The sequence below is a fragment of the Protomyctophum parallelum genome, assembly GCF_964188405.1.
Source record: "Protomyctophum parallelum genome assembly, chromosome: 5".
Lineage (NCBI taxonomy): Eukaryota > Metazoa > Chordata > Actinopteri > Myctophiformes > Myctophidae > Protomyctophum > Protomyctophum parallelum.
In genome coordinates, this window is record NC_139702.1 from 34889031 (window position 1) to 34910821 (window position 21791).

The 21791-nt window shown below is 43.3% G+C and overlaps 1 protein-coding gene across 5 annotated transcripts in view; it reads left to right on the forward strand.

Annotated features, from left to right (window-relative positions):
* tenm3 (teneurin transmembrane protein 3) overlaps window positions 1-21791 on the forward strand; it is a 352973-nt gene that overhangs the window by 140880 nt on the left and 190302 nt on the right. For all 5 annotated transcript variants that reach the window (XM_083765245.1, XM_083765247.1, XM_083765246.1 and 2 more), the window contains exon 3: window positions 18543-18807. In XM_083765245.1, the coding sequence (XP_083621371.1) occupies window positions 18543-18807 (265 nt within the window). The remainder of the gene's footprint in view (window positions 1-18542; window positions 18808-21791) is intronic.

The following is a 21791-nucleotide window of genomic DNA, read 5'->3' on the forward strand; positions in this document are numbered from 1 at the left end:
CCCTCTCATCTTTCCTACACTGTCTCCCTCTCACTCGCTCAGCTTTCCTACTGTCTGTATATATCCTACTTTACATGTCGCCCTGTCAGCTTCCCTATTTATCCTGTGTTGTGTCTCTCTGCTTTCCTACCGTCTGTCTCTCCTACACTGTCTCCCTCTTAGCTTTCCTACTGTCTGTCTCCCCTATACACTGTCTCCATCTCAGCTTTCCTACGGTCTGTCTCTCCTACACTGTCTCCCTCTCAGCTTTCCTATACCATATGAATCTCCTACGCTGTCTCCCTCTCAGCTGTCTCTCTGTGACATTGCTGGTCTAGTAACTGAAGCATACTATTCTACTTTTGATGGTGCAATTCTCTGTGGATAGAAGCTAAACTCCTAAAATGTCAAATGTAAATGAGAGCTCTGTCTCCGTCAAAGACAACGTTTGGGGAGATAAAAGCTGGTGATGGGTATCGGGGAGGGTGGGTGTAATAATGTCAGGGGGGTTAAGACTATTTTTAGGGACACTAATAATTCAAGAAAAGTCATTATAAAGTTATTATAAAGACACTATTAATTATTCTGTTACATTATACAGCAGCTAAATACTTCATATCGCCGCTGTCGGGCAGACACTTTTTATCTCCATATTTAATCTCTATGTTTTTACATAAATTAATGGCCCTATGTTATACTTTATCATAATCAGTGTTGTGTGAAGGTTGTGGAAAATAGCTGATTTACAAGCTCAAAGTGTGTCGCTATGCGATGCATTATTAATAGGTCTGCTATTTTTGCCATTTCGGACTACAATGTTTTGAAATAGTTGAAAATGATTTACCTATAATGTCCTATTTTACACTTTTTTCTATATGCATACTTACTTTGTCACAAACTATATGGTCGTTTTGAAAGTGGTTAAGCCTGTCTGTGCGTTTTATACATATTGTTAAACCAAATTAAAGGTCTTAACAAGAGCTTGTCATAAAAAATAAATAACTACTATATTCAACATTTTCTTTTTTTTTCATTCACTGAGAAAGTTATATAGTTTCGGACATACAAGGATTCCACCCGACAGCGGCAACATAATATATCGTGTCTGTCGAGTGTCCAACATTTTAGGATTCAAATTCAAACGCATCAAAAGAATCCTTGCGCCGTGTTTCGAGCTCGCGGATCTGCTACTTTTGATGGTTTTGTGTGACGCTGTGGTATTAATTTAATTCATTTAGAAGAAACAAAACTTGGAGAAAAAAGCTTTCTGCCCGAACAGCAACGATATGCATATCATTGGATCAGTGAACTACTTGTACACGGTCTTCTTTGGGCTTGTAAACACTGACTAAAGCGACCCCCCCTATACAAGAACTCTCTCTCTCTCTCTCCGTCTCTCCCGCCTTTTTACAATGCTTCTTTCCATTTCACGCTCTGTCTTTCCTACGCCTCTTAAGCTTGGCCTGTAGTGTCCGGCGGTGTCGGGTGCCGAAGACAGCCGACGTACAAGCTCACATCGTGTCGCTACGCGACACAATGTGAGCTTGTACGTCAGCTGTCTTTGGCGCCCAACACTGTCGTACGTCGAAGTCTATACATTGACGTCAGTCAACCCTCTTGCTTTCTGTCACGTTAATACGCTCACCTGTCTCTTTGTCTCTCTGTCTTCTATACGCACCTAGCCCCCTCCCCTCCCTCTCTCTCTCTCTCTCTCCCTCTCTGTCTCACTGTACCTCTCTCTCTCTCTCTCTGTCTCCTTTTTGGCCTTTCTACAGTTGATGTGTATTGTCAGACGCAGTAGCCATGAAAACAGCAATTTTACAGCAAAGGAATTCCAATAACAGTCACCCGGGCGGAGCGAAAGAGACTTGCACGTGCATACACACACACACACACACACACACACACACGTACACACTTGCTCACACACACGAGCACGGTTGGCGCAGCACTCAATCCGATGAATAGGCGGCTAGTGTTTCCTGCTTTGTGTGTGTGTGTGTGTGTGTGTGTGTGTGTGTGTGTGTGTGTGTGTGTGTGTGTGTGTGTGTGTGTGTGTGTGTGTGTGTGTGTGTGTGTGCGCGCGCCTGCCTGTGGTGTTGTGATACTGTCGGACGTCATAAATTAGCCTGGTACGGTCGGGGCCCAGGGCTGTGCTAATGGACCACATAATGAAGTTCACACTTTGTTTGACTGTAAAGTGTTTGTTACACAATGCAACCTACAATCTACCTTGACATATAAATACACATACACAGTATGCATCAACAATGTCATTCTATAACATGTTAAACAACTCTCACTTGGCTGCTGACACCAATCTGGGAACCCATCGGCAAAGCAAAGGAAAAACAGCACCCTCTGCTGTTTTTCCTTGAATTTGCCTCTGGGGGCGTGGCCCCAATAGAATGTGTATATCAGGATGTTGGCCCGGTTGGCCCGCCCTCAGCCCCCCCCCTCGCCCATCCTCTATATATTATTATATATTTTCCCACTATCAGCAATGTACACACAATTTTGACAGATTCAGTAGCATAGCTCGGAATCTGTTCTTGAGAGATTAGCTGCTTTCCTACCGTCTATCTCTCCTACACTGTCTCCCTCTCGATCAGCTTTCCTATTCAGTCTGTCTCTCCTATACAGTCAATCATAAGGGACAGAAATAGACTAGAAAATCGAAACTACATACGGCTTTGATCCCTCAGGGGTAATGATGATGCGCGTGTGTGCATGCGTGCGTGTGCACATGTGTGTGTGTGTGTGTGTGTGTGTGTGTGTGTGTGTGTGTGTGTGTGTGTGTGTGCACGTGTCTCTTCTACCAGGTGATAATGACAGGTGTCTCCCTCAAGGCATTTTGTTTAAAGCCATCCAAGCAGAATAAATTGTCTCTTTCTCTTCCTCCTGCTGAGCTTCATGGTGGCATGTCATATAGATACATGACATGCCATGTAATGACATGCCATGTAATGACATGTCATGTCATGTAATGACATCTCATATACGTAGATACATGACATGTCATGTAGAGGGTAGCATGGGTCCATAACATTGGACCCGGTCCGAAACTGCACCGAGGATGTTTGGACCGAACCGAACGGACCCAAGAAACATTCTCGACTGGCCCCAAACAGAGCCGAAAGGGATTGGATCATGCGCGCTGAACCGGAGCCGAATATCTGACCCAGATATAATATGTTATGCTTATGCATATATATTATGCATATGCATATATTAGACTGCTCGTCTAGGAGCGTCACCCCCGCCTCTACAACGCAACGGAGCGGATGGTTGCATACTATTTAGTGCATTTAGCGGTGTGTGTGTGTGTGTGTGTGTGTGTGTGTGTGTGTGTGTGTGTGTGTGTGTGTGTGTGTGTGTGTGTGTGTGTGTGTGTGTGTGTGTGTGTGTGCACTTGCGTGCGTGCACGTGCGTGCGTGCGTAAGTGTGTGTACGTACTTGTGCGAGTGCGTTCAACCAAGACCAAAGGAAATCATTTAATTTTGTTGTTTAATCAAACAGAACCTGACATGAATGCAGATTAAATACTATAAATACCTGTTCAAATAATACGAAACCATGCATGCTCTAAATCAGATATTATCAACCCTGGAAAGGCATGAAGGCATGAATCCATAAATGCCTGGTGTGACGTGGTGCCACACACACACACACACACACACACACACACACACACACACACACACACACACACACACACACACACACACACACAGTGTCACACACACAGACACACAGTCTCCTCTCCTCTCCATATCTCTCGTCTGCTCCCCTCTCCTCCCCTGTGTGTTGGAGCTCCAGTGTGGTGGTGGGTCACAGAGCAGAGAGGGGCGTCCCCGTCCCTCCCTGCCCCAGAAAGGCAGCCTGCGGGTGGGCCAGAGAGCACTGACTCTCCCCTAGCTGCCCCAGCCTGCCTGCATGGCTGTCTAGGAGGTGGAATGAGTTTTCACGCTCGGACACACACGAGTCCTAACGCCTCTGCTGACCTCTTTCACTCATTCTCGCTGCCTCTTCCGGGGATGATAGTCTCTCTCTCTCTCTCTCTCTCTCTCTCTCTCTCTCTCTCTCTCTCTCTCTCTCTCTCTCTCCCTCTCTGTGTACTCTCTCTTTCCTTTGGCTTTGATTCTCTGGCTTTAGCACTCTGCCTTTCAGCGGCACACACTGACGTTTTGTATTACTACACTTGCGAGGACATCCAACATTTTCGCATGCTGATTTTATGAATGCCTCTCATCTTTTTACATTTCTTTTCCGGGGCATGACACTCAACTAACTGTAGAATCAGTTACATTCATGTGGCAGGTTTACAAAAGGCAAATGAACGGCAGCATGTAGCGTTGTAGTTGCCAGTGTGAACGCAGTAACAAATGTCTCTTGTGAAGACCAATAAAATGGTCCACACATCCATCTATCAATTTCTGCTATACTCTCCAAATACACTAATAGGCATTTTTCATTGGTTGATTGGTTGGTTGAATACTTAACACAATCAGCGCCGGGATTTCTTTAAAAATAGAAGATCGGGGTGCTGGATATGGCCGCTTTTACTCTGTAAGCCCCAATGAAAATGAAAATGTGTCCTAGCAACCCGCGGTTGGATTAGTTATGACGTTCCCACACGTCGTACGGTCTAAATGGGTAAAGGTACAGGTACTGTTACACAATCATGGTAAACGGATGCCTGAAGAAGGCCGAAAGGCCGAAACGTTGCTACGACTCTTATCAAAATAAACTTCTTGAACCAGCAAGTGGCCGTGTGCGGGTCTCTCCTTCTCCTCTAAAACGGACAACACAAAAAGCCCATGAAGGCTTGTTTCCATTGTGGTCCTGTGTATTCAATTCAATAAGACATACTGTATTAAGACATACAGTACAGGAAATCATCGGTACTAGGAGCTCTACCACAACAGACTGCGTATCACATAACACTGGAAGATTAACATGCATACTCTCTCTCTAAATCATTATAGTGTACTGTCCACATGCATGCATGGTACAGTGAGCGTAGACTGACTGACCTCTGTCCACTGCATCCACTCTGTTTTCTGTTCACGCTCATTTGGTTCACTGGCGTTGGATCAGTTGTATGCTTTATTGCTTTGTGCTATATACAGTACCTTTCTTTCTTTGTCCCAGTGATCTGTGTCAAATTAACTCTGTGAGTGTATAAAGGAACCAGATGGATCCTCACAGGTCTGTCTACAAATGGAACCAAATGGACCTGTACGGGTCCTTTTGGTTCTTACAGTTTTTACAGTGCTTTCTTTGTTTCTTTCTTGCAACTTTCGTTTGTTCTGTTGAATGATCTATTCTCCTTTGTCTGCGAGTTGGATTGTTGGATCTCTCTCTCTCTCTCTCTCTCTCTCTCTCTCTCTCTCTCTCTCTCTCTATCCCTCTCTCTCATCCCTGGTGTTAAGTGAAATCATGTGATGTACAGATCGTCTTTCATACGATGGGTCTAGTGAGGTCACGTCCAAAAGGAGGAAAAAATTAACCACTAAGTTGGGTTAAAACCACCCTATAGTTTTCAAACAAAAGGCTGACATTTCTCGGTTAACTTGATATAGGTGTAATATTATTCCTTCTCTCTCTTTTGCTGTTCGTCATTTCATCACGTTTTTCATCTATCTTCACAGTTGATCCTGTTATTTTCTGCATCTCAACTGTAAATCACACGCATGCGCACACACACGCTTGTACAGACAGACAGACAGACAGACTTAGAGAATGATTCAGAGATAGACAGAGGGAGAGTCTTGTATGACAGCAATGGAGATCTATAACAAATACCCCCCAACGCCCCCCTGACATGGCAATCAACCATGTGTGTGTGCATGTGCGTGTGTGTGTGTGTGTGTGTGTGTGCGTGCGTGCGAGTGTGCGTGCGTGTGTGTGTGCGTGCGTGTGTGTGTGTGTGTGTGTGTGTGTGTCTACCACAACGCAGTGGGTATCACCTATCACACTGGAAGATTAACAAGCAAGACGGCTTTCTCTCTTTACTGCAGGCATGAAATCATTCTGTGTGCGTGTGCGTGTGTGTGTGTGTGTGTGTGTGTGTGTGTGTGTGTGTGTGTGTGTGTGTGTGTGTGTGTGTGTGTGTGTGTGTGTGTGTGTGTGTGTGTGTGTGTGTGTGAAGAAGAATGACAGCCATCCGGCCATCGTTCAGTCTCAGGTTTCCGCGGCTGGCTTGTAAAGAAGCCACATCTGTCTCACCCCGACGCCACCCCCCCCAACACACACACACACACACACACACACACACACACACACACACAGACACACCCGGGCACTCATGTCTCATGGGTATCGTAGAATTTGAAGAGGGTTCTATCAGTCTTCTCCCCCTTGCTCTGTCTTTCTTTCCTGAGTGATAGATCTCTCTCTCTCTCTCTCTCCCCCTGTCATCTCATCTTTCTCTCGCTGCAGTGTGTACGTGACGCTAACACAAACACCAGATGTCATAACACAAACTCAAGTACTTCTATCCATATGCATGGATCTATATGGTGACACAGTGAGAGTATAGACTATCTATCTGCTTATGCGCACCATCCATTCTGCAGTGCAGAACTGCAGTGTTTCCACCAGAGGAAACAGTATGCACTAATACACACAGCAGGGCTTTCCAGGTTTAATACCGGCTACAGATTTTAGGAATGAAACAGAAATGCTATGAACAGGCTTTATGAGCATGCTATGAACTTCTATAATGACTCTGTCGGGTGAAGCCTTATTATGTCCAAAACTGTTACTTTTCAAGAATTTAAAACGTAGCAAAAGTAGTAGATGTTCAAGCTGGAAACATGTCGTTTTAAGAAAAAACACAAAAAGTAAGAAAATGGAGATGTTTCTTCCCGACAGCGACCATAAAGAATAGGACCATTCTAAGTCACGTAACACCTCCATGTTTCCAAAACACATTTGTTTCTCTTTTGGCCTCTTGTCCTGCTTAATCACTATGATGTGTGAAACTTTGAAACTGCTCTTCCAAAGCCTGTGCTTATAGACACCACCATGGTTCAAATTAGATCCATAATTTTGTGGGATTTCCTCACTGAAGGTGGCTGCTGGGTTTCCCAAAAATACCAAAAAGATAATACATACGCCAGCTCTTTTTTTATCCACCTCAGTGGACCTGTGGTTATAGAGTGTCCGCCGTGACATTTCCTGAGGTCAGGGGTTCAATCGCCCCGGCCTAGTCATCATACCAAAGACTATAAAAATGCCAATGCCTTCCTGCTTCACACTCAGCATCAAGGGTTGGATTTGGGATTAAGTTCCTGTGACATACTGTAGGCCAATAGCGTCATGTCCAGGTCGTGTACTTGTACATCACGGCTGGCGGATTTATTGTACATCAAACTAGCTCATACTATACACAGAAACTGTGTGCGTGCGTGCGTGCGGTACTGACTGAGGTCATGGCTCTCAGTCCAGAGAGAAAGATGGCACGGTCACTTTTTCCTTGTTAGTGGTTTAGAGTTGCGAGCAGAGGAAGGAGCATTTAGAGGGATTGTGCTCTGTGTTTGAACCGAGTGGGAGGTACATTTTTAGCCAAAGAAAACATTTGGACATTCTTCTTTTATTATTTTTTTTCTTCCAGTGCTGGAACAAAACGAAATTCTATCTGACGTTGAAAATACGATGTCGTTAACATTAGTGTGTCCATGTGTGTCCGTGGTGGAGTTCAGACTATACTGTCTCACTACACATTGTCTGACTCCTCCACACTGTCTCCCTCTCAGCTTCCCTGGTGTCTGTCTTTCTCCTCTACAGTTTAGTGGCATAACTACCAGTAACAGATACTCATCGACCAATTTGTGAACATGATTTTGCGGGCGCCCCACGGCCAGTCCAGCGGCTGCGAGTATCTCTTTGAAATTATTCACATATTTAAATCGATTTCAGTCCCCATTCACAGCCCTTTAGGCGGTTTAGGGCAGCCTAAAGTCCAGGCATTTCATATTTTTGTAATAATTATCGAGCTCTCTCAGGTGACTAACTCACATTGACAAGCTCAAACTCAAGAGCTCACGGCTCGTTAGCCCGGTAGATCCGCACAACTTGGCTGGATGTTGCCCACAGAATGGGGTTAATAATGTGGTTAACTTGCAGAGGGATGTGCTGTGAGGCATCCAGAGGAGGGAAATGAGTTGTGTCAAACCAACCGCGGAGTTTGGGCTATTTTAGCGGAGTGATGGAGAGTAACATCAGACCGTTTGGACCGCTGCTGGCTCTCCTGGCGAGACGTGTCCTGCTGTGTTGTTTGGCAGAGCGCTGTGCTCACACTGACCTCTGAAACGTACAGTATACTGAGTATAGGACGTATTTACAATGGAATGGAGCGGAAATTGTTCCTGCTCCATGAGCATTCTGGGAGATACATACTTTCCTGCACATTGTCTTTTGCAGGTATTTCCCTGTGTGTGTGTGTGTGTGTGTGTGTGTGTGTGTGTGTGTGTGCACGAGTGTATACGTGCAAGTGCAGCCCATGTGTTTGTGTGGGTGTGTGCGTGGGTTTTTCTAGATTAAAAAAAGATATGACCTCCTGGCAATACATTTCTGGTTCCCATAAGGAAAAGCTGAATCTGTCTTGCATTTTTCCTTTCCAGTTTAAAATACAGGAAATACAGTACATACCGACGCAACAAAAACAATACAAAACGAGCCCTGTCCCCACCCACCCTCACGCCCGCCCCGAGGGGAGAAGAATAGCTTCATAAACACAGTTAAATGTACTGAAAAGGTTAAAGGTTCATCTTTATAGCTATAGGGTTCTTCAGACAGGGAGTGACTAAAAACCTGGCTTAGTAATATATTTTCAGTGAGAGGTACAGTAGGCATGCAATGATTCACTTAACTCACGATAAGATTCAAATCATGATAATAGGTTTGCGATACGATTTTCACGATCTTACACAAATCAGTATTTCCAGCAAATTACATTCTTTTTTTTTAAAGATCCTGAATAATTTTTGACTGTCTGTTGCATCGCAAACAGTAGATTTAATTTGTATTTAATAAATTAAATTGTCACCAGTTTAAATCAATTTCAATCGATTTACAATAAATTGTTACATGTTTAGTGAGAGGCGAGCGGTAGGGAGGGAGCTGATATATAATATAAACTAGAGGGTGGGCTGCCCCGCCCTGAGCTATTAAGTTCAATGGAAGTTGTTCACTGACGTTTGAAGCACCCAGAAGAACACTCCAAATGTTTTCACGATTGTGCCCAAAAGTCCATGAACGCGCCTGAATGGATTCATGAACGAGCGCTCTTTGAACGCCAGCTGCACGCTCTTTTGCTCGTGCATGCATTTCGTCCGCATGCAGTACCTACAGTACATGCATCTCACCTAGATGCATGCAGGATCTGAGATTCTGAGTCGAGATTAATTTGTTATTATTATTAAACCGGGTTCAAATCTGTGGTAGAAGAGGAAAGTTACATAGGCTTAGTGCAGCTTTAAGTACAACACTTGGCGTTACACCAACATATATTCATCCTGTGACAGGAACATAAATGGGCGTTACACCAACATATATTCATCCTGTGACAGGAACATGAATGGGCGTTACACCAACATATATTCATCCTGTGACAGGAACATGAATGGGCGTTACACCAACATATATTCATCCTGTGACAGGAACATAAATGGGCGTTACACCAACATATATTCATCCTGTGACAGGAACATGAATGGGCGTTACACCAACATATATTCATCCTGTGACAGGAACATGAATGGGCGTTACACCAACATATATTCATCCTGTGACAGGAACATAAATGGGCGTTACACCAACATATATTCATCCTGTGACAGGAACATGAATGGGCGTTACACCAACATATATTCATCCTGTGACAGGAACATGAATGGGCGTTACACCAACATATATTCATCCTGTGACAGGAACATGAATGGGCGTTACACCAACATATATTCATCCTGTGACAGGAACATAAATGGGCGTTACACCAACATATATTCATCCTGTGACAGGAACATGAATGGGCGTTGCACCATAGATTCATCCAGTGACGGGAACATGAATGCACGTAACACCAGGCATGGATTCATCCTTTGACAGGAACATGAATGCACGTAACACCAGGCATGGATTCATCCTGTGACGGGAACATGAATGCACGTAACACCAGGCATGGATTCATCCAGTGACAGGAACATGAATGCACGTAACACCAGGCATGGATTCATCCTTTGACAGGAACATGAATGCACGTAACACCAGGCATGGATTCATCCTGTGACGGGAACATGAATGCACGTAACACCAGGCATGGATTCATCCAGTGACAGGAACATGAATGCACATAACACCAGGCATGGATTCATCCTGTGACAGGAACATGAATGCACATAACACCAGGCATGGATTCATCCTGTGACGGGAACATGAATGCACGTAACACCAGGCATGGATTCATCCTCCTCTGCTGGGCTCAACATATATGCCCCCCTAGATTCTGTGTCAGTATACCATCAACACAGAACAGCAGGGTGAGATAAATAACGGGGAAACAATCCCACCTGGAACAGCAGCAGGTTGCGTTTAAATGGGCTTAGAGACACACACGACAAACAATTGAGAGAAAAGACAGACAGACAACAGATGGAGAGAGAGAGACAGACAGACAGAGAGAGAGAGAGAGAGAGAGAGGGAGAGAGAGGGAGAGACAGAGACAGAGACAGAGGGAGAAATAATACTTGGAAGTGTGATTGAGCCAGGAGATTACGTGTCTCAGTTTGTGAGCCAGCATCCAAAGGAGACGGATTATAACGTGCAGCTGAACCCCAAAGAGACGCACGCACACACACGTTTCTGTTATACCATCTATTCAGGGAGGACATTTTCAAACGTTGGCCCAACCTACACTTCACTCAAACTCTCTACACTTAGAAACGTACCTCAGTTGCAACCGCTCTGGGTCTGCTCTTGTTTCCACTCTACACCACATCTCTTTGCCCTGTAGTACAAACAGCTTTCATATCGGCTATGTTTTTGGTAACCATCCCTGTCACTAACCCTACTGCGCTAACCTTAAACTCTGCACCCTAACTATATAATAAATGTAACACCTGGATGCTTAATACTAATCCTGTAGCCTCCACCTAGAATCGTGTCATAAGTGTAACCGTAAAGCCTATTTCAGACCAAACGTGTGCGAAGGGACTGCAGTGTAGCAAAACGTATTACTGTCGCTGTCGGGTGGAAAACTCATAATGTAAGTCAAACACTGTTACTTTTCAGGGAATGTAATAAATGATCTGTCTTCCAATGGATCCAATGTTATGTAGTTAATATTATTATGTTAAGATGCAGTATGCACACACACACACACAATGTGCTCCTGCACCACAAGAAACAATAATGTGCACAGAAATATGCATAAGCTATCTGCAAGCACACAATGTGTCACGATGAGCTTGTAGATCGGCTACTTTTGCTACTTGTGTGTGCCACTGTAGTATACGACAAAGATCATTAATTTACAACATAAACATTAAAATGTGGAAATATGGAGAGATGAAGGATGAAGGTTTCTGCCAGACATCAACGATATATCCATTACCATGATTTCTGTGTTTATATCTCACGCTCACGACTGTTACATTCTCACGATGATCCCACAAGGACGTTATTGGCCCTTTCAAAGGTCCCACATGACATCATAACACAATGTCATTTAGTCCATGTAAGTGTTTATGAACAGGGCATAAACACACGACCAAAACGCATTGACATGAAAGTACTCTCAGATGTGTCACGCTCACATGATCCTATTGGTCTTTGTTTCTGCGTCGTGTAGTCGATGGTAGAACATAATACTGTACGTATCGTTGCTGTCGGGCAGAAAGCTCTTATTTCTCCATGTTTTAAACAATTTGAGAAAACCTGGTTTCTTGGCTATATCCTAGATTGCTGATGCACGCACGCACGCATGCACGGACGCATGCACGCACGCACGCATGCACGCAAGCACACACGCAAGCACACACGCACATGCATACACAAACAGTCACTCAGTCACCCACCCACTCAGATTGCACACTCACACACTCATATTACACATAATGTAGATAGATATATGACACACCATCTGTGTGTGTCAGGTATAGACTGATGGATGTGTCTGTCTGTCTGCTTGGACGTTTTGACGGGTAAACACAGCTGAAGGTAATGTCCAATTAAACACTCTCAACTTGGTGTCTGTTCTGGGAATGTTATTACAGGAGAACATTTTGACCAAAAAGCATTCTAAAGTAAACCCATTAAATATTCTATCCTAACAGTTTTCTGAGAAACGTATGTTGCCACATCAGCGGGTCTCAAACTTTTTCACGTCAAGCACCTCAAACTATGCATATTTGGCCAGGGACCACCATCTCAAAATGTTTTTTTTTCCAGCAGGGACCCTCAGAAGTGAAGATTTTAGTTAAAAATGTTTGCTATAAAAGCAGTAAAAGGAATAGCATTTGCCTTTTGAAATAGTATCCAAAAATACAAATATTCAAGTACAGATACTCAAGATACTCTGCTTGTAGAGTGTGTGAGTTTGTTATTATTTTTGCTATGACTGCACTGCACACAGATGTTCGCTTGTTAACGGCTCCTGCAAGCTTACCTAGAGAACATTATTGTACATGTTGTGTGTGTGTGTGTGTGTGTGTGTGTGTGTGTGTGTGTGTGTGTGTGTGTGTGTGTGTGTGTGTGTGTGTGTGTGTGTGTGTGTTGCATTTAGCATTTAGCCTCGGAGGTTCGTGTAAGCGGAACAATTACCAGGCTGGCTAAACAGCATATGGACACGAAGAGACAGAGAGTTGAGACAGAGGGCAGAGAGAGAGAGAGAGAGCTAGGGCAGAGAGAGAGAGATCTCTCTCCATCTGCACTTAACTCATCGATTGCGCAAAACGCTCTAAAGCGTTTTATTAATCTCGAGCGCCGTCTGCGCATCACGCTCTAAAGCGTTTTATTGGTGTTTTTACTGTATACTGTACATCAACTTCTCTGACGCCCGGACAACAAATAATGTAACACTGATCATCTCCAGAAAGATCCGCTGTGAGATCCGGGAGTTTAAAGCCCCCCACCTCCTGAAAAGAGGCCTGGTCTAACCACATTCCAGGCATGCCGTATCCATTACGACGTACTGGGGAGGCGGCATCGCCGTCCTGCACACGGCATAGACCAACGCAGATCAGGGGATCTAAAATGGAGCTACCCATTTTCTAGTGTGTGTGAAATTTGTGAATACACTCGATTACCCTTCCCCTCCTGTTTCTACATGGTTTCTCCCGAGGCATCTCTCCATCGCATTACAGTTTCTTCCCCCCCCCCCCCACTCATTCACACAGATCCACTCGACACAGCCCTCTCTAATTCTTTCCAACGACAACTCACCGGTCTGCCGCCTCATTCTCGGAAATATAAACCCGTATATAAACCAAGAATAATCTCCAACGGTCGATCGCCATTTCACGCACAGGTATACGCGAAACGAATGACGTATTCTCGAAGGACCGCCATAGGAGAAGCAGTATACATCTGACCAACTGTCTTTTTTTCGCCGTCGCGTCAGCCATGTTTGGACAAAGAAGCAGTATACTAGGCTAGCAGATATCACACCGTGGAACCCCCCCCACACTGCGAGTTGCGATCGATCGTTTTGCAGTTTGCAATGCTACTCTCATTCTCGGAAAAAAGATTCTCGGCAGTTGATCACCATAATCGCCATAGCGCCTTCGCCAGCCAATTGCAGTGATAAGGCGTCTGGGACGTAATCGACCCGTTTGTAATGGATAACTAATACAATCCTAAGCTGCGGAAGCCATCGTGTTGTCTGTCATTTTGTCGAAATCACAGCCAGCCGGGCTACGCTTATCGCTCCTGTGGTTCATGTCCAGACATGTCGTGGAACCCCCCCCCCCCACTGCGAGTTGAGTCGCTCCTGTGGTTCATGTCCAGACATGTCAACCTCTCAAGTCACTGTTATGCTATCAAACGATCTGTTGATTTTGTTTACTGAGACAATGATCACATATGTGCATAGAATCATCATCATCATGACGTTATCATGACAGGCAGATATAAACATAAATAAATTATCATATACATACTACACACTGAATGAAAGCCCTAAATGTCTAATTTTAGGAGGAAAACAAATAAAATACACATATCCCATATACTGTTTGTCAATACTAGACTATTGAATCCATTTCATTTATAAAATTCTCTTTTTCAGAGAGAACTTTAGCCCATTCTGACCTGAGATCAGATTCATACGAGGTTTCCACTGGACACACACTGGTCTGATTAGAGAAAGCATGGACCTATAGAACTATTATTCACAAAATAAGGCATATAGCGACATGTACATACTATATACCGTATGAAACAGAAGACTCTCTGCTTTCATAAGAAAAAAACTAATACTGTAATAATAATAAAAATCACACCCATGTGAAGTGAGCAGTGCAATGTTGTGAAGTGAGCAGTGCAACATTGCACTGCTCACTTCACAGGGGTGTGATTTTCATTATTATTACAGTAGAAGTATTTTTCTTATGAAAGCAGAGAGTCTTCTGTTTCATACGGTATATAGTATGTATAGGCCTTATTTTGTGAATATTTAGTTGTCAGTTCCTTGTCTTGTCTAAAATACTCTGAGGATTTCAGAAAATGCATGGACCTGAAGAACCATTATTCACAAAATAAGGCCTATAGCGACATGTACATACTATATACCGTATGAAACAGAAGACTCTCTGCTTTCATAAGAAAAATACTTCTACTGTAATAATAATAAAAATCACACCCCTGTGAAGTGAGCAGTGCAATGTTGCACAACATTGCACTGCTCACTTCACATGGGTGTGATTTTTATTATTATTACAGTAGAAGTATTTTTCTTATGAAAGCAGAGAGTCTTCTGTTTCATACGGTATATAGTATGTACATGTCGCTATAGGCCTTATTTTGTGAATAATGGTTCTTCAGGTCCATGCATTTTCTGAAATCCTCTCTGGTGGGCGCAAGCTGCATTCAACAGCCAATTACTGACAAACTATACATGGGACCATGTGTATTTGTTTTCCTCCTAAAAGTAGACATTCAGGGCTTTCATTCAGTGTGTAGTATGTATATGATATTATTTGTGTTCATTTTTATATCTGTCTGTCAATGTCTGTCAACTTCAACCTTCCATATCTCTGCTGTTTTTTCAAAAGAGCAGCGTGCAGTGAAAAGCAGGTTTTAGAAAAAGGTCAATATCTCCAGAATGGAAGATGGTAGAATCATATTTTTTTTTTTAAATTGAAGTGGACTAGTTTGGCTTCCTTTTGATTTATGCAATGTGCGATGTGCTATAAGAGGCCCCTCGCTGTGGGCCCCTAAAAAGTTAAAAAGTCCAATGTTAATCGCTTAGCAGAAGCAATCCTGAGTAGAATTTCAAAAGTTAGCAATCAATGTGTTAACATTGAAGGTGATTTTTATATAATGTTTTATTGGGTTTTTTTTCTTTAAAAAAAAATACAAGACATACAAGGAACATAGTACACAAAAACAAAACAAAACAAAACAAAAAAACAACACCATCCAAGACAAAACAAAACTGACAATAACACATGCCCACCCACCCACCCACCCGCTATAAAGGAATTTTCATTTTCATTTGTGTCAGTAAAACTTGATTCGTATACATGCCGACAAAAGCAGACCTACAAACTCACACCGTGTCTTTGCCACTGTGAGCTTGTAGGTCTGCTATTGTCGGCCCTGTCTGGCAGCGCGACGGAGTGTACATTTAGGTTCACCAGCACCACCTCGGTGTTGTGGTGCATGATGGGGGTTTAAACAGCAAACCTTGTCCAGCTGTTTTGTGGGAGTCATTGGCATCAGGTTGTTGCATTTGTTTTGCATGAGGAATGAGGTTGTTAGCAACAACACGCTAATGCATGCAGTTCACCTGGAGTTTATGGAGTTGTAGAGTAACTTTGTGCAAAGGCAGTTAGAAAGTAAGCTTGCACAGTATGTCCAGGAAATTAAAATACAAAGAGTAAGATTCAATTTAGTTAACTTATTACGAATACCAAACTACTCGCCCCTTTACCAACTCGCCCCAGGCGTACAGCCGGCGGAACTGCGTGGCGTGGTATTCCTAAAGTAACCTAAATAAATGATCCTTAAAAGGTCAAACCTAACCTTATTCCTAACCTTATAACCTCAGTAAAACTATGCCTAACCCTATTCCTAAACTTAACCCCAGTAATATGATGCCTAACCCTAAACTTATTCTAACCTTATTCTCAGTAAAACAAAATAAAGAATACAAGAACCGTCAGACCGAGCGGTCGGCGGAAAAATCGAGGGGCGAGATGGTTTTGGGGCGACCGTACCTGATACCGTTATTAAATACTTGACTCATAGTGTGTTTAATATATCAAAATAATAATTTTATCAGTCACTGACAGTAGTGTGGTGATGTTTACCTGCAGAAACACATTTACCTCCATGCATTATTCTGGTGTTTTATGTTTTCACTGTTTGTTTTTTTGCCCCAAAAGCATCCCTGTGTACCAAAACAAACAGTGGAAACAGCATAAAACAGAGGATGTGTTCTTCAGGTATACGTATACACCACCACACACTGTATGCTCCAGTGGCTGCTGCTGGTGCTGATATAGAGGGACATGAAAAAGGGGGAAATAAAGTATATATTTTTTTGTTATGTAAATACTGGGCAAAGTTGCATGCTATGTCTTTAAACAAACAAACTTTAAATAATTAAAGTTATGGATCGTGGCTTTAACTTGAAGTATAGAGTGCCAGGGCTCTGGAGTGTCTTCTTAAAAAGGACAGTCACCATTTTGCGACCCGCTAGACTATGAATATGTTGTAGCGCTCAACGTTTACAACGTGAACGTTTTTCTCCATTAAAATGCATGGCTAGTAGCCTATTGTAGGCCTAAATGTTGTTTTTGTCTCCACCAGGCCGAAGGCATGTGGGGAGAGTATGTTTTGCACTCCGTCCGTCCGTTTGTGTGTCCGTTTGTGTGTCCGTCCGTGTGTCCGTGTGTCCGTGAACAGCTAATCTCGGCCACCGTTAACCCGGTCGATGCCATATTTTGCACACACACTCCCTGGATGCCAACGATGAACCTCTGCCCCAAACTTTCCAGAACGGCCTGTTATAGCGCCACCAGGAGGCCGCTTTGTGCAAAACAACCCGGTCGATGCCAAATTTTGCACACACACTCCCTGGATGCCAACGATGAACCTCTGCCCCAAACTTTCCAGAACGGCCTGTTATAGCGCCACCAGGAGGCCGCTTTGTGCAAAACAAGTTTTTGCACAGTACACCTACAGATTTTGTCCAAACATCACGCAAATTGGTACACAGTCTCTCTAGAGCCATTCAACGAAACGGGTCTTTCAGATTTATCAGACTCCATCCTGATTGGTTAAGATTGGCTTCCAAAGTTCACAGGAGTGCTCAGTTTCAAACAAAATGCTGCAAATCATGAACACATCGCGTGATTTCCGTGAAATTGTGCACCCACATTCCCACTAGGCCGAGGACGAAATGCCACATGAACAATTTCAACTCAGCCTCAAGGTGGCGCTATAACTGGCCGAAAAGTGTTTTTACCTCTAACTGCACGGATCTGTGGATAACCTGGTGGAGACCTGTGCCCGGAAGGGCACTTTTTCTAGTTCCTGACTATAATCGGTAACTGAAAAGCACATAAACAGCATGACACTGCGTTTAGCAGCAAATCCTTTCTTTCTTTCTTTCTTTCTTTCTCTCCTCTCCTCTCGATGGTCAGACTCTTATACTCAAGTTGTTGTCTGTATTTAACTGTAGCTGCCAGAGATCTTAGTATGCTAGTCATCTCTGACATAATTGGAAATGCTGCTTCCCGTCCATCATGGCTGTCATTGTGTCATTGTGTGTGCACACATTATAGTTGGAAGAGCTTCTGAGAGAGTGAGTGCCGACGAGGCACTATGTGAAGCCAGCCATAAACACACTGCTGCCTAGGGCCTGCGGATCCACACATTTTTACCCAGGGTGCTTTGCTGCAGTTGTTTGTTGCCTTCTATGGTCCATTGTGCTTGTTTACGCCAGGGGTTACCAGACGTCGACACTCCCTAAATGGTCGTATAGCCTCTGAAAAATGTGATTCAATTCAAATTACGAGCCAAAACAGTGGATCTACAAGGTCACAATGCATCATATTGCATTTTGAGCGGCGCTAGCCCCTCCTATGCCCAGCTTTGTGTGTTTGTGTGTACAGTACCCCATAGCGATGATTTGATTTGATTTGATTGGCTGAGCAATGTACGTTTTGAGAATAAAAAGTGAGGACAGAGAATTGAGGACGTCATTTGTGATTGAGCTGTGGTTTGGGTATTATTCTAATTTGACTGGTTATTACTTTTGATTACAAAATATATATATCTATAATAAAATCTAAATCTTCTAACCACGCCTCTCCCTTCTTGATCAACAGAGCAACCGCCCAATCACCACTCGGCGCTGCCCCCGGTCCCGCCCCCTCACCGGCAGCAGCCCTCGGTGACGGCCCTCAACCAATCGCTGAGCTCCTCGCACCACGCCGGCCACACGCTCAACTCCACGCGGCAGCTAGCCCCTCCCACTGGCAGCCCGGCCCCCGCGGCCGGCCAATCACCAGCCGACCTGCAGACCACGCCCCCCGAGAGCGTCCCGCTGCAAGACAGCTGGGTGCTGGGTAGCAATGTGCCTCTGGAGACAAGGTAGCTGTCTGTCTGTCTGTCTGTCTGTCTGTCTGTCTGTCTGCCTGCCTGCCTGCCTGCCTGTCTGTCTGCCTGTCTGCCTGTCTGCCTGCCTGTCTTCTGTCTGCCTCTCTCTGAGCCTCTGTGCAACATGCTCCCAGACAGCGTTGGTAAACAGATGTCTCTAATCGACATGTTTATCTACAGTACGTACGACCTGATTAACATGCATTTGCATACAGCGGCATCCCGCGAGTCCACCCTCACGTGTGTATTGGGCTTGATGGAGGAGCTAATTACAGCTATTGTGACGCTAACAAGTTGAAAAGATCACAATCGGAAGCAACTTTATTGTCACAGCAGACGATTAGCGGTGTAGGAGAGTGGGCGAAGTTATGTTTTTGTGTCAAAAAGCTCTCTATTTAAAGAGAATAGAGAATAAAGGAACAAAGGGCATGGGAAATGGCAGACAAGTCAAATGGAATACATAATGCCAATATGTTTCACCCCACATAATCATTAATTAACCCTAGCATCCCTATTCTGGGCAAGGCGTAATAGCAGATTATGAAATACCGTAGGTGAATATCTGGAAAAAATAGGCAAATGGTGTAGGCGTACATTCAGCAGAAATAGGTGAATATTCCCCAACAAGCAGACCTACAAGCTCACAAGTCACAACGTGTCTCAGCGCTGGTACTGTACTTCCACTATTGGTTGAAATTCTTCAATTACTGTACTGTACACTTTCACCACTCGAATAGAGCCGTGCAGTCTGTTCCAGTCTGTTCCAGTACAGAACGGCGCATCCATCTCCAATTCAGGCCTGATGTCAGAATGAATAAGGGTCTTATGGTGGCTCTCTGGCTCCTTCCAACTCTAATATTGACTCACTTGTTTGGATTCTGGTTAGTTCTGGTGGGGCCTTTGAAATGTTAAATTGGCAATGGGATAAAAAGGCTTTTAAGAAAAGCCTTGGCGTCACCGCTGCGGTGTGTTGCGTCACACGAGTGGCCCTTAATCTGTGACGGAAACGGGATATCTTTAGCAGGATGACACACACTTTGGGTATTAGCAAGATATTGCCGCATGTGGCGAGGAAACCTCATTATGTCCAAAAGTGCCACATTAATGCAGTTAATATATCGTTGCTGTCAGGCAGAAACCTCTTGTCTGTATAGTCTAACTTGGTTTTAATGATGTTCTCTACTGCTCCATCCTGAAAAGTAATGAGGTTTCCACCCGACAGAGACCATATGTCACAATTACTTGTTAAACATTATGCTTTCACGGCATGTTTGCGGGTTCGTTTTTTTTCATTGGTTCAGTATTTATAAATATCCGTAGAGAGTATTACTTTAAAAATAAATCTAAACTAGCATATAAGCTCACAATGTAGTGAGTACATTAAAAAGTACATTAAAAAAAAAGTATCTCAGTTAATGTAGGCTGTGTATTAATTTGAATCAGAAAATAACGACAAAAAACATTACAATGTTTAACTACGTGTCTGTGTGGTTAGATGGATATATTTAAAGAAAAAACCTTTCATGTTTGACACGGAGAAGACAAGAAAAAAGAACCAGAGGGTATGTTGGCTTCATAATTACTCTTTTTCAACTTAAATGAAGTGTGAACGTGTAAAAGATGAACCCTTAAATGTACGTTAGTTCATTAGGTAGTGGTCTGAGCAGACAGGACCAGAGGCGGGGCCAGGGGCCGCGTATTGAATGCCAAATGAACATCTAGTGAGTCGATGTAGTTGGTTAACTCACAGCTTAGAGGCAATTAGCCGCTCGTGTGATTGGATGGTCAGCTAAGAGCCTGGAATGACAAGAGGGGGTAGTGTTGAAGGGCACACTGCTGCATGGTCACTGGGGACTCTATGACTCTCTACCCAGAGAGAGAGAGAGAGTCGTTTTGTTATTGTCCGGCAGAAACCTCTTATATCCACATTTTAACTTAATATAACGTAAATTAACATACTGCAGCGTCACACAAAAGCATCGACATATAGCAGATCCACAAGTGGTGCGAAGTGAAGCGTATTAAGGTTGTGGATGTGCTGGTTTTTCTGTGTTTAAATTTGGATCCTGAAAAGGAACAGTTTTGGACATATGAAGTATATATCCACCGGACAGAGACTCTTTGTGTCATTTAACTCTGCAGAGGGTACAAATGTAACTGAGTGACAGTGACAGTGGTCTGGTGGTCACCGCTCCGTAGAGCAGTGATTCTCAAACCTTTTCACGTAAAGGACCCTCAAAATGATATATGTAGGTCTAGCATTACTATAGCAGTGACTATTATCACCTCCTCGGCCGGCTTCCTTCCCCCGGACACGGGCAAATTGTACCTTTTGTACATGAGGTGCCATGTTTTAATTTTCCTGAACATAACAACCTTCATTTTGTGGTGTTCTTCTTTAGAAATATTTATTTCAAATCAGGATGTAATGATCATTAGACTCGTTCCCTCCCTCCCCAGTCAGAGTTAGCCGTTTGAATGAATTAATGTAGTAATTATGTGCAGGATGTAATTTAGATGTGAGTGGACTTAATTTAACTGACTTTTTTTTCATTCTAAATTTTATTGTAAAATAAATAACTAGTGATGGATGAAAAAACTAGTAATCGGCAAACACATCGGTATCGGACAAATTTGACCTTAAACCGATATATCGGTAATTGTGATCGATAAAATAATATATCAGTATTAGGCAGATATATATATTTTTTATAATTATGTTGAAAAATAAATTAAAAAGCCTGAAAAAGCCTTTTGTTATGACAAAGGCTGCAAATTATATCAGTGTTTTCTGGGGAAGCTTTCAAACAAACATTTTTTTTAATTAAGAGTTTATAAGCATTTTTTCAGAATTGCAAAAAAAATATTATATTTTCTTAATACAAAATGAGATCACATCGGTTATCGGCCATAACAGCAATTAATTATATCTGATATTGATATCGGCCAAAAGTGTCTCATCGGTACATCCCTAGAAT